The sequence below is a fragment of the Panicum virgatum genome, chromosome 2K (genome assembly GCF_016808335.1).
Source record: "Panicum virgatum strain AP13 chromosome 2K, P.virgatum_v5, whole genome shotgun sequence".
In the NCBI taxonomy this organism is placed as follows: domain Eukaryota; kingdom Viridiplantae; phylum Streptophyta; class Magnoliopsida; order Poales; family Poaceae; genus Panicum; species Panicum virgatum.
In genome coordinates, this window is record NC_053137.1 from 52,902,215 (window position 1) to 52,920,915 (window position 18,701).

Sequence of the window (18,701 nt, forward strand, 5' to 3'; positions counted from 1 at the left end):
GACGTGGGGTAAGTTGAGATCCTGGTGAAAGCTCACTGTTCAATCAGATCAAATGGACTTTGACCATGGCTGCCACTTCACATTTTTTAAAGGAATTAGGACTGAATCAGTTGAGCACATGGTACGAAATCACGTAGATGTCTGAAGATGGTCTGCGGCGTCGGATCCCCCTGAACACCCACGCGGCGTTCATCCAGCGCGGATCCGCACGGGAGGGTCTCCCTGAGCATTCGCGCCTGCTCTCGCAGCCGCCACCGACCTATGATCGATCGATCGCGATCCGTACCCCGCACACTCCCACGACGGCGGCGGCGGCGCCGATGATCGTGCGCCGTGTTCTCCCTCCCATTATTGCATCCGATCGATTTGTCCTCTCGCCGGCAGGTCGGTAGTCGCACCCACTCCCCTTCGTTGATCTCTCTCCTGCTCGCATCCATGGAAGACGGCGGGACTCCACACGATCCGCCGCAAGACCCGTCGCTCCGGCAGCTCCTCCTGATCCCTCCGCCTATCCACGCCGAGGACCACCCGGAGCCTCCCCCGGAGTCGATCCTCCTCGACCGGTTCGGCTACCTCAGCGACCGCACCAACGCCACCACCGCCGGCTGCCGCAGGGGCAGGAGGAGCGGCAGGCGCATCCTGGTCACCTTCTGGGCGGCCGCCCCGCCGCTCGTCTCCTGCTTCACCGTCCACTGCCCGGGCCTGGCGCCCTCCGCGTTCGGCGACACCCCCGAGGTCCTCTGCGCCGAGGACGACCTCGCCCTGCTCGGCGTCGCCTTCTGCCCTCAGGGCGAGCACCACCGCGCGAGGAACACCCGCTACTTCGTCTATCAGGCCGGCGCCAGGGACAAGCCGCCGTCGCTTAGGCGGGTCCGCACGCCCCCCGGCCTCGTGCTCAACAGTAGCGAGGCTGTCCTGCTGCGCTGCCGCGACCGCGACGCGTTCTTCCTCGCCGCGCTCCGTGCCGCGTTCATCGATTGGGAGTGCGCGAAGAAGCAGGTCTTCGATCTCCACCTGTACAGCTCCAGGACAGGGGGTTGGAGCACCAGCAGGTTGGTGAACGTTGAATCCCCGCCGGATTTCACGCTCTTCTCTCTGAACACGGTGATCGCCATCGGAGGGGAGCGCGGTTCAGTGGGCTGGGTCGACCTCTGGCAGGGCATCCTCATCTGCGACCTTCTCCTGGACAACCACCACAGCCTCCGCTACATCCCACTGCCGCCACAGCTGGTGCCCAATTCCTTACAGGCGGGATACCCCATGTATGTTCGGGACATCATCGTCATCCAAGGTCACATCAAGTACTTCGAGATGGACAAGAACTTCATGCCGTGCTCCGACGTCGCAGATGGTTGGGTAGCTGCAACAAAGAAAATGGAGGCTTCAAATGTTGGTGGCACTGAGAGCAGCTGGGAGGAGGACTGCACCATCAAATTTCAAGAGGTCCCAGTGGACAGCCCGGCGTATGCCGAAATGCTGCCTGATCTGCAACAAGGTCAGGATGCAGAGCTGACACTGAAGAGAGTCCACGCAGGTTCTCCTGCTCTGAGCCTGCACGACGGTGATGTTGTTTACATCATGCACAGGCCTGATCACCGTGGGCACAGGGCGTCAGTGATTGCTGTTGACATGAGGACCAAGACTCTAAAAGGTGTTGCCGATTTCAGCACTGGAAGGCCTCTGGGTTACGTCCCCTACATTCAAAGTGGGATCTCCAAACATCTCGGGATTTGGTCCACGTCTAGGTGATTTTGATTGAGTTTTCGTAGCTTCCTTTTATCTTGGTCAGATGTTTTGAAACGGCTAACGTACTAGTAACAAACTAAAAGTGGAATGTACTGGCAGCAGAAGCTGATATAGATTTGCTATCTGAATGAATCACAATTTAATGTGTTCCATGTTTATTATGATTCAGGTTTTCATTAAACGGTATTTGTTCAAATTTGTGCAGCTATCGTTTTCCATATAACTATTTTGTTTCTGGATGGTGAATATTGTACCTGCATTGAGTAATAACTAATTAATCAAGATTATTTTCCACCAGAATTTTTTATTAAGACACGTGCTCTTTACCCTAGACAGATCCGGAGAGAATATTGCTGAAACAAATAAGTAGAGATGGAATTCCAGGGGAAGGCAAGCAAGAAGTTCCACGGAGAGGGTGTGCAACCGCAGCCTGCCAGCCTCACTCTTTTTGGAAGGAATAGGTGGCAGAGCAAGACATGGCCATGGAGCACAAAAGGGTGCGAGTTAGCAGACATGGCAAGCAGATGTGCCCATATTTTTTCCTTCGGCTCACTGAATATTGATATAATGGTTGTTTTACTAGAATTGTAAACATGGAGTATGTTTCTATCATTTCGGCTTGCTTCTCCATTTGCACAGATTTTAGTGCATTGCTTGTTGACAAAGTGCTGGATGCATTCATCAGTGAAATTAAACACCTGAAAAACACTGCAGAGTATGTACATAGTACCATGGCCCAAGCTCCGCCACTGCGCATTACATTGCACTGGAGATGGATCAACAGTTCGGTCCAGAACTCAGCTGAGAGAGGACCCGTATGCAACTATGCTGTGAACCCAACAAAATTCTGCACATCTGGAAATTAAAGTTAAATAAAGTACCTCACTATTTCAGCAGCATCTTCGTATGCGGCCATGATCTCCCAAACCCGCTTGTCCTCGCATGTAATCCGTCGAACAAGGTGCCAAATCTTTCTAAGTGAGCAGCCATGATCGAGACCCCTCGAGGAAAACACCAAACGGCATCTTTCTCGGCAGGGGGGATGTTTAATGGTGAAAAACAAGGCAAATGGGATCACATTCTACATCATTTCAGCTCCTGCAATACAATAGATCGATAAATCAGCACCAATCACAAGTACACTCTCCGTGATCTCACCACAACCGGTATGATATTCTTCGATCGGCGTTCCGATAACGATATCATTATATCTATCATTGGTACTTGCCATGTCGACCGGTGCCATGCCAGCAGCCTCGCCGGACACTTGGCAGCTGGACAGCAAGCATCAGATGGCGACAACCACGTAGGAATTCTGAGGATGGATCACTCTTAGTAATAAGGACGAGCTGGCACAGAACGGCCAAGAGATTTTCAGTTCCCCCGGAGCATCTAACCCTGCGAGACGACAAGGCTTCGCTTCATCGTCAAGCTGGATCAGCAAGTCCGGTGCTTAAACAAAACCGCAGAGCACGAGTGGGCAATCATTCGGACGATAAACAACGGGATTTTAGAGCGCTAAACTACATCCTGTTCGCATCCAAATGGCCAATAATTGCGTCTGCTAACTAGTTGATCGATGTCCATGTCACCCCAGTCCGACCAGGAGCTAGTTGCTCGCCGCAAGGCGCCGCCCGCTAACGGGCAGCGGAAACGACGAAGGGTTCCAAGGAGATTTGGCTCAGCCGCAGATGCCTTCTTCCCGCTCCTCAGTTCAGCGGACTCCGGCGCGTGTTCTTCCGCAGGTGTGTATATATACGGGCGAGACTGGAAAAGGCTAGCGGCGAGTGTGAACTCGATCGGGTTATCCACTCGAGCTAGCTAGCTAGCTCCGATCCAATCCAATCCGGCGGTATAAATTCGACGAGGACAGACGCGAGGTCATGGCGGCACAGGATGGCGTCAGGACAGCCGGCACCGCCGCGGCGGCGGCGTGCCGCGGGCGGCGCTTCGTCGGCGTCCGGCAGCGGCCGTCGGGGCGGTGGGTCGCGGAGATCAAGGACTCGGCGCAGCGCGTGCGCCTGTGGCTGGGCACGTTCGACACGGCCGAGGAGGCGGCGCGCGCCTACGACGAGGCGGCCCGCGCGCTGCGCGGCGAGGGCGCGCGCACCAACTTCGCCGACCGCGCCCGGCGGTGCGGCGGCGCGGGCGCGGCCAGGGCCAGGCTGAGCAAGAACCTGCAGCACGTGATGGCGCGGGCGGCGGCCGCCGCGGGGAGGAGTGCCACGGCGTGCGCCGGGGCGGGCGAGCAGTTCGCGCTCGCCGCGGTGTTCCGGCATTGGCAGCAGCCCCACGCGCCGCAGCAGCAGGCCGAGGCCGCCGCCGCCAAGCACGCGGTGCAGCCGAGCTTCGTCGTGCCGAGGCGGACCGAGGCGCCGCCGTCGCCGTCGCTCGGAGCCGGCGATCCCTGCTGGGGCGACGTCTCCGCCGAGCTGACGACGATGCGCGCGGAGGAGAGGTCGTTCAAGGTGTCCTCGTCTATGATCGTGCCGCCCTCGTTCAGCGCGTCGTCGGAGTCGGAGTCGGAGTCCTTGGGCCTGGAGGATTTTCTAGCTACTAGCTGATGGCGCGACGACTCCTCTCCGTCTAGTCCATGTTTGCGGCGGCGCGCTTGCTTGCCCGGACAGTGTAGATATTGCGCAAGCGCCGCGCCGCCGCCGCCGCCGCCGCCTGTCCTTCCCAAGGAAGAGGCGCCGCCATAGCTTTGCTTTGTTGTTGGGAACGTGATGTGGTGCCGATGTGTCAACCTCAACCATTTCGGTCGAACTCGGTTGAACGAACGAAGCGCGATGGTTTCCTTCAAATGAATCATCTGATCGTCTCGCCAAATGGATCTTGGGTCCAACAAACAAATACAGGGGACGGCCTGCTTCACAGTTTTGAGAATTATTAATGGGCCTACTACGTGGGCCACCCACCGATGGTGTTGCAGGCTTCTTGAATTTTGGATCGAATGGGCTTATCTGTGCCTACTAGTTTTATTTGAGAAAAAGTTATTTCTGCCTCCTCAACTTTGGACCGAATCTGCTTTTCCTCCCTAGACCACAAAACCGGTTATTTAGACTCCTCGAACTTCCGAAACCGTTCGTGCGACCTCCTTTGAACGGTTTCAGGATGACGTGGCAGCGGTTTTCTCTTTTTCTTTTATATTTATTTTGACTGAATTTTTGAAAAATCATATTAAATCACAAAAAAATATAAAATAGAAAATCCAATTTTGTTAGACTCCGCATGAGTAGATATACGCAGTAAACATATTATATGGTATATTTTATTATAATTTTTTTGCTGTAATTTTATATATATATATATATATATATATATATATATATACTTTTCTGTAATTAATTTATAGATACAGTTTTCGTTGTCTAATTATGGTAAAAATTTTATGGTGGGCTAATCATTATATGGTGGAGCTGTAGTAAAAATGTTATAATTATGGGATCATGTATGACCATGGTTGGAAATAGCCCGCTATAGCCTCGCTATAGCCCGCTAATAGCTTTTTAGGAGATCAATCGCTACGCTATACAATATTTATTCGCTATATCCGCTAAAGTAGGTTTTATGAGATTTAGCCATGCTAAATGTCCGCTAAATAGGTTTTTGTGAGATTTAGCAGCGCTAAATGTCAATTGGGTACTGTTGGGTAGTTGAGAGATGTGTTAAGACTCAAATTTTAGGTGTTAGACGAACGATACTTATAATTTGTATGAGATTATTTATTATTTTATCATTCCGCTAAATGATTTAGCTTTCGCTATAGCCCGCTATAGATTCGCTATAGCTATTCTATAGCTTTTAGAGAAGGTTACCGCTAAACTTCATAGCCCGCTATTTCCAACCTTGTGTATTACGGAGATATAGATTTATCTATATAAACTTAGATAAATCTATATCTCAGCCATACATGATTCTATAATCATAAAAATTTTACTACAGCTCCACCATATAATGATTAACCCACCATAAAAATTTCACCATAATTAGACAGCGAAAATTATAACTATAAATTAATTATAGTAAAGTATATATAAAAAACTAAAGCAAAAAATTTATACTAAAGTATACTATATAATATGTTCACTGCATAGATCTACTCATGTGGAGTCTAACAAAATTAGATTTTCTATTTTATGATTTTTTTGTGATTTAATATGAGTTTCAAAGATTCAGTCAAAATAAATATAAAAGAAAAAGAGAAAACCGCTGCCACGTCACCCTGAAACCGCTCAAAGGAGGTCGCGCGAACGGTTTCGGAAGTTTGAAGAGTCTAAATAACCGGTTTTGTGGTCTAGGGAGGAAAAGCGGATTCGATCCAAAATTGAGGGAGGCGGAAAGTACTTTTTTTCTTTTATTTGCGTGAGGAGGGCCTTGCTGCCCCCAAAACGGGCCTAAGAGTAGTTTTCTGAAGATCAGCCCATAGAAGCCGATAGACCCCTAATTTCTTTCTCGTCCTTTATTTTCTCCAAGAACGGAAACAGCTACAGATCTCTTAGCTAAAAGCAAATGTGTCGGGTGCAAACTAATCTCTTCATGCAACTATGCAAACTTCAGATTAATTTGGACTAAAACATCAACATCCAAAGAGGTACGCCTTTCTACCAGAGACAAACAACAGATCACGTGGTGACTGGTGAAACACCTGAAAATGAACATACAAATTACCTAGGTTCCAAACCATGAGCGCCACGACGAGAAGTTAAAATAGTGAAAGGCGTGCGAATCCAAATATTGAAACGCCTCGTGTGGCACTAGTGCACACCCGACTCTCGTCGTTTCCTCGGGGCCTCTGTGTACGTACACGGCACGAAGCTACGGCAACACACCGATACCACGGCGCGCGGTCGCCGTCGCGCTGTCACCGCCGTGTCCCTGGACCGGCCTACAGGATCACGCCGGACCTGCGAGATCCGAGCGTATCCGGCAGGGCGAGATGCCAGTCTAGCTAGCTGTGGTGCCAAGACAGCTACCCGCTTTACGCAAAAACATCCACCACAACACGAAGAAGAACCCGTAAGGCGACCACTAGAAAGGAAAGAAAAGTTAGCCTCTTCTGCAAGGAGCCAAGAACTAATTTAACACACTCGACCGATCGAGATGCGGACTCTGAGACAAAGGACGAAATCCACTTCGCTGGTGATGAGCCCTGCTGCCTCCTCGCTCGTCGTTAAGAATGGGCTCCGCCCTCTGACCCTGCCATTAACAATGACAGGAGATCGATCGGCCCTGCCGCAGCAGCCAACTTGTCTTACAAAACTACTCCTGCGCGCGCAGTCGCCCAAAGCCTTTGTCTCGTCAGCAAGCGTCGCCACCCGATTCGGCGTCGCGGTCGTCGCCGGCGACGCCGTAGCAGTAGCATCGCGCCCTCAATTCGGAGTGTCTGGTTCCGCGACCGGCCCAGTTTTCCCTCGCGAGGGCACTTGTTTACAGCAAGATCGTGGACGGAGCTGCATGCTCCGGCACTTGTTTACGAGATCGTGGGATCAATCATGGCCGCGACGCGAGGCGCACATTGGCAGGAGCCGGGGGGAGGATATCTGGGATCCATGCCGTGAGATCATCATCCCCGGAACTCAAATCCGGGAGGGGGGAGATGCTAAATTGCAGGAGGAGATCAGCGACTTCGATTCGCGCGAGATATGGGCAGTGGGCCGGGGTAAAGTGCGTGCCTAGGTCAACTAGCGCCCCCCATCAATGATGCACTGCTTCAAATGCGTGCAGCTTATCAAGAACTAGAAAAGGGCAAGCTGGTCTACGAGGCTACCGTCGAGTGGAATAGAATACCTATAGGAGTCAAGGTGTTGAGCTGAGTGTTGCTCGAGTGCTCTCAAAGGACTACATTACGATTAGGGGCATGCAGGTGTGGGTTTAGAGCACTCGAAGGGCCAAACCAGGGTGCCCTAGCTAGTAATGATGGTAAAAAATAATAGTGTATTTTAGGTGTTTGCTGAGCTTGAGCGCAATGCTGACAATGCTTACGTTATGTGACACCGCACATGTAGTTCGAGAATTTTAGACGTCACTAAGCATATGGAAAGGAGGAGGGCCATAATCTAGCTCCAGATAGTGAAGCTTACAATTGCAAATTGAACCTAGCTCCACGTTGAACCTCACACATGAAGCACTAGCAAAGAGATTAATCTTGTAAATTCTCAAGAAAACTTAAACACCCAACCATTGATTTGGTGGAATCAATCACAATAGTCAATAGACGACATAAGCAGCCCTTGGATTTAAATTGTTTATAAATTACCCGCATTTGTTATTAGATTAGAAAAAAAGGCAAAATACTCCCAATACCAGCTTCTAGATTACATGCATTTGTAACTAAAAAACGAACATCCCCTGGTAGGCTAATACCTATTCATAACTTACTCATATATACATACCAAAAGCCACTACCTTGCATCTTACATACTCTTTTCTCCTAAACATAGTTTAGGTCTTTCTCCGCTACACTATGCTGTGGAGCCCTGTGAGGAACCGCCCAAATTATATCGACTAAACCGGGTTATCATCCATTGATCAATCCAGCTTAAGCGAAATAATCCCGGTAGTCCCCGGTATGCGCCTCGAGCATCGCCCAGAAACAACTCACATACCGTTTGTTCGCATCATGGCAACCATCACAAGGATATATGAGAGCAGAAATCTAAAGTTGTGATTACAAGTCTTAATTATTAATTTACAAAACTCATGAATTTAACTATAACATGAGCAACTATACATAAGTGTTTTCAGCAATTAACCTTTCTTTACAAACTAAGATGTATCCTAAATTTAGGTGGATATCCTATCATGTTTTCCTATAGTCAGAGGTAAAACGCAGCGGAAAATTAGAAAGTAATAAGTAGCAATAATGATGTCCTTGCCCAAGACACCACTTGTATAAGCTTTGAGCAACTTTCACCATCCATCCACATTGCCGGCTCCGGCGGGATGAACATGGCCATCGCTCCTTAGAAGAAAACCCGCAACACAACTTAATGGCAACACCAGAAGTACATTTTGTACTTGCAGGGCTTATCCATAATACTATACATTTGGTGGATGCATGAGGCTTGTCAAATTTTAACATTTATGTATAAAAATGCGAGCTCAATTTATCAAGTTAATAAGCAAAGACATGGCATATAATATCTCTATGTAAAGCAACAATACAATTGCATAAGTAAAGTGATCATGTAATCATAAGCTCAATCTTCCATAAGTCCTTCACGAAACTCTACGTTAAAGTCCAAGTACAAGAGCATGCTCAATGACCGAGAGCGCGGCTATTGCAATAGATTAATAACCCTGCAGGGGTGTACAACTTTTACCACACTAAAACAAGACCAACGACCATACCCATGGCCAAAGATAAGTGTTGATTCATGCCTCAACCTTTCACACAAACACAACCGGCTATGATCGAACGGCCGAGAAGGACAAGTGCACCGGAACTGCCGATCACACTCCATCACAACCCGCACCGAATCCGATCAAGGCAAGGTGTGACTCATGCTAGTTGGCTTACCGTCCCATTATTAAGCATGTGGTTGGTACGAAAAAGTGCTCAAGTATCACAACGATAACGACCGGTCCTTAACCAACCCAAACAAGACTAACCATTTGGATTCTTCTCCCAACATAGTCATACCATTCTTGCTCAAGTCCAAATCATCACTCTTAGTTGCTCCATTTTTATCCATCATCGACTAATCATGTAAAATTATTCAAAAATCCTATAGCTCGCGAGTGATGGTGACCTTGCCATCTCTCGACTTCTACCGTAAGCTAAGCATGGCTAAGCAAATTAATTCGAGAAGTCTAAACATGCATACTTCACCTAGTATAAGTTATTCTAGAGCTAGAAGGGAAAACATGCCAAGTGGGTTCTATACATGTCACATAAACTTGGTAGGGTTAAGCCCATGCACAAGCAATACTTTATAATAGCAAAATTAAGATTCAAAAGTAGGATTTAAGATACATAGGTGCCTGCCTTGGTACTCCGCAACCGCGACACTCCGGAACGTCATTCTCTAAGAAAGGAGATAAATGCATGAATTAGAAAAGATGCCATGAATGCTTATGCACATGAGATGCAATGACTCATGAGAAGTAAAGGCTAACATGATTCGAGGTCATAAAGCAAGCAACTAAAATAAGGCACACAAAAATTACAAAGGGAGATGCAAAACAATAATAACATGTTTGCACACACTCTACAAAATATGTTGTAACAAGAGGATGCCATCGAAATTAGTTGTGGTATTATTAGTTGTCCTATAAATTAAGAATAAGTAACTCATCACAACATCAAGCATCAACCATGTGAGCTAGTTCATGATTGCTATCAACATAAAGTATTAGAGCATGCTCATTCAAGTTGATACATTAGCATATCCAATTTTTGACAACTCAAGAATTAAAGGGTATTTAGCAACATCGCATCTTAGCTATGATAAAATCATCATTATATAAAAGAGAAGCTAGCAAATCATGTTCTACTTAACTAAGACAAGCCTCACAATTGTAAGTTATATTATGAAAATTTACAATCATCAAGCATATCATATATATTTGATTAACAAAGGAATGTTGATAGCTCACATGAGCACAATTGATTCACTAGGCATTTTATTACAAGTAAACTAGTTTTAGAATCAGCATATATAAGTCAACATCCTTCTATAAACATCTAATGAAAGCTAGCATTTATCAACAACATATCATGGCCTTAGCTAACTAACAAGATTCATTTTATGATTTTAGGAGCATCAGAAAATAATTAATCATGCATGCATTCAACTAGGTAGCAAGCTCTTAATTAACAAATTAGAAACTATATGATTATATAACTAGTTATGATGTGCTATCAATTTTAGACAGTAGATAAAGGTTGAGGAAAGTAAACAAAATTGGATTTACAATTTTAGAAGCACATATGTATTTATTATCAATTTACTAGTTAACTAGGTCTAAACAAATATAGATTAAACTGTACCAATCTATAAACAATTCATACAAAATAACATGTCTAATGGATAGTACACATCATAAGTAAGCTAACAAAATTGGTTTCATAATTTTTTGGACAAACAAAGAATTAATTATGCAATTAATGTGATAAACACATATTAAATAAACTGAGAAAAAACATAATTATTTTTGGTGCAAACATATTTTTAATTGGTAGAGAATATCAAGACAAAACAAAAAAAAATTTGTTTCACATCAATCGGAGTTATATTCAATTTTATGCGAATTATGCAAGATGATGCATGCTTATGCACTTAAATAAACAAGTCTACTACTGTGCTGCTACAGTGCCCGCTGTACAAGCTCAGGATGAGTTCCAAAAATGGCTCGGTTCTGTGTGAAATTTGGAAGTGAACTGCGGACTGTCCGCTGTAGAAAATTCTGGGGACGTGTTTTGTGTTGAGGCTCGGTCTAGGAGGCCTCGACTCGCGGACTGTCCGACCGTAGGTCGCGGACCGTCCGCTTGTCGGCCGAGGCTCACCGGCGAGGTCGCCGGCGGAGGCTCTGGCAATGATTTCGAGTGCGGTTTGTTTCTATGGGTTCCTAAGGATATGGGGAACTTGTTTTGGCTAGTAGATTTGAGATGCATGAAGTCTACGAAGCTCTAGGTCATCAATGGTAAGATGGCATGAATAGGCTAGGGAGCTTGAATGAAGGCACAAGAAGGAAGGGGAACGGTGAGGGGAGCTCACCGGCTCGTGGCAAAGGGCCACTTGTTGGAGTAGAGCGGCGTCGATGTAGATCGGCTTGAGTTCATCCTTGTTGGCTTGGGGAAGATGAAGAAGCTTGGGGATGGCCTTCTCCTAGGTCTCCGGTGAGGAAGAGATGGCCGAGATGGTGGAGAAGCTCGTCGGTGTCATCCTCCGCTGGTCCTCCATCGAACTCCGGCGAGGATGTGGTGGATTTAGTGAGGAGAGATGGGTTCTTCCTCCATGGCTTAGTGGAGAAGAGGGCAAGGGGGAGGGAGGAGCTTCTGTGTGAAGAGGAAGACTACAGGGAGGGGAGGGGAGGGGCGCCAGTGAGGTGGGGGTCGGATGGGGTTAGGTGGGACACATATTGGGGTACATGGCGTAGCTTCTCTGCAGAGACGACACACACAAAGGGCTTCTGGAGGACCGTCCGCGGTAAAGGAGCGGACTGTCCGGGGAACAAAATCACGTGACATTCTGGTTCTGTACACAAACTTCTCTCTTTGCTCCATTCTTCAAAACTGATCTTCCAAGCCTTCAAAAATCACACCAATTTTTGTGTAGATACTAGAAATCAAGAGCAACCCATTTTGCTTGGAATTGGTAGAAAAGCTATTGTAGATTTTAAATGAAAAATCTTCCCGAAAAACTATTTTGGGGTTTTTGGCTGAGCTGTTTGGCTTCAAGATGGCTTCCTAAAATCCGGGAAAATCACTTTAATTCTAGATTCCTTAATTCTAGATTTTCAAAATAGTAATTTATAAAAATAACTCCCAACATAAGTCATATAATAAAAATGCAAGTTGCTTCACAAAGTATGAGTTTCAAATGTATCAACATTTCAAAATTAAATTCAAATGCATTCAAATCAAGCACAAAATTTTCTCAAAGCTAAACAAAGATGCTCATCATGCAATGCGATAACTATATTTGGGTCGTTACAAGCCCGAAGCCGTTTTTTTTCTAAAGAAGGAAGGAAAATATTATATACATGATGAATATCTAGAACATGAGGAAAAACCAAGAGAATGTAGGCCAAATATGTACATTACTGCACTAGTCACCTCTGAGGCTCTGAATCTATATCATAGGCACTGGTCGAAGTCAAATTAATCTATGTATTTTCTAAGCATATTACTAGCCCGTGGAGGCACATGGGTTAATAAACTTAGCTAGTGACTTATTTTATTTTTTAGACGGGCTAAATGGAGTAGAGCATTGAAGTTAGAGAACTGAGCATAGCTCACTGTTTAGGATCATAGTAGTGACTTTTTGGGCTGGGGGGCTAAAGGTAGAAAGCATGCATGTTCCACTGTTCAGTTTCCTTTTACGGTGCAACGAGGGCGAAGCGTCCCCCTGAAGTTGATCACCGGCAGAAGTTCAGGATTTTTACCGGACCTAGCTTGTTGAGTTCACATGGTAGAGAAAGGCAAAACACCAACATTAGTAGCAGTACATCTACTTGTCTCTGGGTGGTAAATGTGATGGTTGCCTTTGCAAATTTAGCACGGGCCGGGTCGGCATCATCGGTGCAGCCGGGGCCGGCCTGTGACACGCAAGTTAAAACGCTAAATTAGACGTAACCGTCATCACTCGACAGGCTGTTTCCAACCCATAGGCCGATCGAAACACACCAGAAGTCTCGCACGACGGCGAGCGCAGACAGTACCAGCATAATAAAATTTTACAACAATAGTAATTAATTTTAAATTATTTATAAAACTATTTTCCATTTAGAATAAACATAAGAAATGATAGCAGCAGAAGAGAATTTAACCTGATGAGCATTTTTAATAGAGAACAAATAAAATAAACAAAATAAAACAAGAACTACGGAGGAGTGAAGACAGGACGCCACATCAAGCCAAATAAAATAAACAAAATAAAACAAGAACTACCTAGGCGTGAAGACAGGACGTCACATCGAGCCCACCGATGCAAAATCCTGGTTAACTCCTATACCTGAAAATAGAGTAAACAACAAACCCTGAGCATACTAATACTCAGCAAGACTTACCCGACCAGTGGGTATAACTTATCCCACATACCTAGACATGCAATACTTTTGGTCTGGTGGTTATTTTGTAGAAAAGCGACTAAAGTAATTCCTTACTTTTCTTATTTTAGCCCAAGTTCTATATAAATTAATCATAGTCTAATATTTGCATAACCAAATCTAGAGCGAACATAGTGGATCAATAAATAAAAATTAATTGTGTGCATCATCATAGGTATAACTATTATTCCATCACAACACTACGATGCGACGCAGTGACCAAGGTGCTCATATCCGAGAGCGACTGACGGCGAATCGATTCGATTTAACCTTGCAAGGTGGACCTAACCAACACGGCACGCATTTGCCCCGTCGGACGAAACGAGCCAACCATTCCCCTTCCCGCCTCGAACTACAGAACCGCCCCACCTACATATAGTCAGCCGGGCTCAACGAGAGACCACAAAAAGTAAATACATGCAACCCAATTCTCCGCGACTACCCGACTCGCCCTAAGGGGTGGTGATGAAGGTCTATACTCTCGACGCGAGGCAGTACTAGACTTACCGGTTTCGACTACCTCCTACTCCCGGCATGCGGTTAGTACAATTCGAACATGATCGGCAGGGCCATCAACAGTACGGTCCTTAACCGACACAGCCGGAGCTACACTTCTCCCCGCCCGGTCTCAAATTTCCTTTTTCCTTTCCTTTCAAGATTAGTAACTCATATATAGAAACATAAAATAACCTATATCTCGCGAGTAACTTGAAATTACTCGACTTCTACCGAACTCTATTTAGCAAAGCACATCTGTCGTCGGACCTATACTAGTATAGAACTCATGGTAACTAAGGGTTATGCATCTAGGGTTTCATTCAACTCCTATGACTTTAATGCCCAAGAAATAGACATATATGTATATATTTAATATTGCATAATTTGAAATAGGGGTTATGCACCGGGGCTTGCCTGAGGGTAACACTAAGTTAGTGTTAATATTATTTTCGGTCTTGGGCCCTTCCGACCTTGGGCCGGGTCTTCGGTTGCGTCAGCGGGTCCGTCCATCTTCTGGAGATGTCCACCGAACACCGTCTTAAGGTTCGGCTCCAACACCGCGTACTCCACGTCCACACGTGTATAACTAGCGTACATAAATGAGGTGCAATAATGCATATGCATGAATATATATATATATGAAATGCCAATTAAATTCATATGCATTGGATATAAATTAGTGCAACTAAAATTTCCTACTTACAAAAGAGCTATACGCATAATGGACTAGCTGGCGGACTATCCGCTACGCAGCAGCGGACTGTCCGCAGCTCAACTTGCCGACCTACCAGACCTACCAACGTCTCTGGATAAACTTACAACTATACGGCGTCTCTGGACGAATTTCAAAACTCTCCGGCGGACTGTCCGTGCCCAAGTGACGGACCGTCCGTGGTTCAACTCGGCCGACCCACCAGAACCCACGACGTCTCTGGACGAATTTCAAAACTCTCCGGCGGACTGTCCGCGCCCAAGTGGCGGACCATCCGCGGTTCAACTCGGCCGACCCACCAGAACCACCAATGTTTCTGGAGAACTTCTAGACTGACTGGCGGATTGTCCGCTCACCCTTAGCGGACCGTCCGCTATACACCTTCGCCAAACCAACAGAGACAACGACGTCTCTGGCCAAATTTCTAATCCTAACGGCGGACTGTCCGGCCCTCCTTGGCGGACCGTTCGCAGTTCCATTCTGCGAAACCATCAGAGACAACCACGTCTCTGCACAAATTTCTAACCTGACCTGCGGACTGTCCGGACCTCCTAGGCGGACCGTCCGTGATTCGTCTCTTTGACATCGCACGACAGGCGGCAGCAAGCGCGGCGACGGCCGTTCACCATCGCCGGCGACGCACAACATGAGGGGGAAAAGGACCAGGGAGCACAAGTAACTCACCACGAATCCATTCTCGCGGTTGGTTCGGGCGGAGGATTACCGGAGAAGCGGATCGACGGTGGAACAAACTTCAAGCGGGCTCCAATGGAGACCGACGGCGTTTGGGGCGATTCTGGCCGAGAAGGAGCTGGCTAAGGGTTGAGGAAAGTGGAGGAGGTGCTGGGGAAGATGCTCGCGCAAAGAATCAAGGTATGGTGGCCGGAGGAGGGACATCGAAGGAAGGGGGCGACGACGGGGCGAGCGGACGAGCTCTGCTCGTCTCTGGTCGATGTGAGGAGAAGGAGGAGGAGATGACAGCCAGGACCCACAACTAGATAAATATTTGAGTGTTGTCTGGGCGGACCGTCCGCCGCTCCAGAGCGGACTGTCCGGAGACAAGGTGTTACACGGCCGGTCAAATCAGGCAGCGGCGCCCCTGCTCCTCGCCGGCGCGACACGGCTAGCCTGCCTCCAGCGAGCAGTTGCAGTCCCACTTAACCCGCCATTAACTCCAAATCGGCCCCCTTAATCAACCACCGCCACAGCCTGGTCCCTAGGAGAGAGTACATGCCTGCGCTGCGCTGCCGGAGAGGAGCCGAGTCCCCGCCCTACCGGCCGGCTACCGCTGCTGGTTGTCGTTGGTTGCAGCGGCGGGTGCGACGAAAACGCGCGGTGGGGAACCCCGGCCCGCGCGCCCTGCGGTCAATCGTCTGCCCGGTGCCTGCCGACACGTAGAACGTACCGGCGAGCGAGCGAGAGCGACCGAGGTCGCCGCGGCCGGCCCGTGCGCGCGCGCGCACCAGCCGCGCATCGATGCCGTCGGCCCGTCGCGCCGCACGGCCTGCCGATCGATCGATCTCGATCGGGCTAGGTGACACTCGCTTGCCGCTCGCTCCATCCCCCTCCTTGCATTGTTCCGCCAACTGCGATCGGTGGCCGAGAAGCAAGCCAATAATGCTGGAGCCGGCCTGGAGGGTGTGGAATCGGTCGGCGCGACGCGAACTGGGGCTCGAGCGCACGTACCAACATTATTCCAGGGTGTCGAGAGCACCGAAGGCGGCAGACCGCGTACCATACATAGCGCTCGCGCGCGCATGTGTTGGAGCCAGCCAGCCAGCGCGAGCCCCCTCCTGCCCTTGACAGCACGAACGAAATCTCCCGGCCGGGTCGCATGTGCGGAGCCCTGGCCCCTGCCTGGCTCGCCGAATCTCGACAAGGCCAGCGGCTGTCGACGCGCCATTGGCCCGGAACGCCCGCGCGCCCGCACGCGTGCGCGCTCTCTCGCTCGCTCGTCAGCTCGTGCATGGATGGATGCACGAGCACGACGCCACGGGTAACGGATGGTCCCGTGCCCGTCGAGCTGGTCGCCTCGCCCCCACCCACGGGCACCAAGGTCCAAGGCCGGACCAAACAAAGCACGTCCGCTCCTGGCCGGCCCTCTGCCCCTCTCGGCCGCGTGCGGGCACGGCCTGACCACGGGCTCCCCGCGCGCCTGCGGCGGCTGTTTTCGGCGCCGGCCGCGCCCGCGCACGGTTGGTCCACCATGCATGCATGCTGCGGGATGCGGGCGGTGACTCGCGCTCGGGTGTTCGGCGGCAAGGCATCGTGCTCGTGCACCGCCCGCGCGCGGGGACGACGGCACGGCGGGGCGGGGGGATCATCGCGTACGACAGGGACGGGGTAGCGAACCGCCCGCGCGAGTTGGGTTGGGTCTCCACCAGCTTAGCGCGCGGCAACGAAATAAATCAGGTGCGCTGGACGTGGGAGGGCGGGGGGTTGTTTAATTAATCAGTCCAATTAGTTTCAAGAAACCATGATAGTCGTCAGCTGGGTTGGGACTGCGCTGAGCGAGCGCCGCCCGTTAACGCGAAACGGCAATACATTTGTGGGCACGTACTAAGATTTAGACAACGCCGTAATTGCTAGTACAGATTTAACGAATTCTCAGGCCACGTGTTGCCACACACCAGAAAAACAATGCCAAGAACATTAGTGTGAGTCTTGCAACATGGAACATGCCAAAAACAAATAGATTGTTGCTACCTATACTCCCTCTGATCCTAAAACGTAAGGTATTTTCGTTTGAAGACATATCAGATGCAAATCAACCCTTTCGTTCAGACTTCAATCTGGGCCACCGGATCAACATTTAAGGGGCATGGGTGGATTGGATAATTTTATAATCAACCGCACGCCTCTAATCACACTTTTGCAAATCCTCCTCCAACTCCCCTGCACAACCCCTTGGATATTGATCCCGTGACCCAGATTGAAGTTTGCACGATGAGATTCATTTGCACCTGAAATGTTCCCTTATTAACTTTCGAGTGCATGCGTTAGCTAGCCCCCATCCCAAATTACGATTCGTTTTGGTTTTTTCCGATTAGATACATTGCTATGCATATATCTAGACATAGAGTGCATCTTGGTGCATATCAAAATATATAATATATGTAGTATAAAAGCCAAAACAATTGTAATTTGGGATGGAATAGTATATGTTATCTGGTATGTACTATAGATTAGATAACATGTTCGCGACCCCCGTTGTCGGAAACGCTCTAAGATCTGATTCCAGGTAGGAATAATTAACAGGTTGGTTAAGGTGGTGGAGAACAGGAGAAGGGTATATACTCCATGCATGCATTTGAAGGCCCTTTATATAGATTCTTTTTCTGACTGCCAGTTGGATGCCGACATGGCAGGGCATTATAATAAACCTGTGCTGCAATCTGCCGTCATGCGTGAGCTTTAGGGCCGATTAAAAGATCGACGAGCAAATTAAAAATAATCAATCCGCTCCGGCCGGTCTTTATTCCGTTGGTCTTTACAGCCAATGGTTGCGGCGCCAGGGCGCCTGGACCCTCTCCGGCCGTCGACCCAGAATCATCGTACAATCCAGGGGTTTTTCTATGTATAATTAAATCAAGAACGCTGAGGGAATTTGTGCGTGAAAAACCGGCCCTTGATCGTCAGAAACTTGAAAGAATGAAAGGCCTGGCCAGGCCAGGCAGTCCATGGCCAACTGCTAGCCTCATGTGGTGCTGCAAAGGCTAGCTCTAGCTAGCTAGGGGCCGGCTGGCTAATCAGATGCTCCTATGCAACTAAACAGGGCCTTAATCGCGGACGGGGAGGACGGGGAAGGCTGCTGCTTCATCAGATAGATACTCGGACCGTACGTGCTCCAGGGTTTAAAAACCGTTGCCTCACGAATGGAGTAGTACACGCAAGTGGAGACTAGTTAACCGCAGAAATTAAACCTGATTAATTAGGAAGTACGTGCTGCTCATCAGATGCCTCGCGTTAC

At 48.4% G+C, this 18,701-nt stretch overlaps 2 protein-coding genes across 2 annotated transcripts; both read left to right on the top strand.

The window, feature by feature from the left end:
* Positions 1-435: 435 nt before the first annotated feature.
* On the top strand, positions 436-2,207 carry LOC120695447. Its single transcript, XM_039978693.1, has 2 exons — positions 436-1,745; positions 2,114-2,207. Exons 1-2 carry the CDS (start codon positions 436-438, stop codon positions 2,205-2,207), a joined length of 1,404 nt encoding a protein of 467 aa, XP_039834627.1.
* A 1,234-nt stretch (positions 2,208-3,441) lies between these two features.
* LOC120696130 (dehydration-responsive element-binding protein 2E-like) lies at positions 3,442-4,402 on the top strand. Its single transcript, XM_039979272.1, has one exon. It carries the CDS (start codon positions 3,630-3,632, stop codon positions 4,308-4,310), a length of 681 nt encoding a protein of 226 aa, XP_039835206.1. The 5' UTR covers positions 3,442-3,629; the 3' UTR covers positions 4,311-4,402.
* The last annotated feature ends 14,299 nt before the right edge of the window (positions 4,403-18,701 follow it).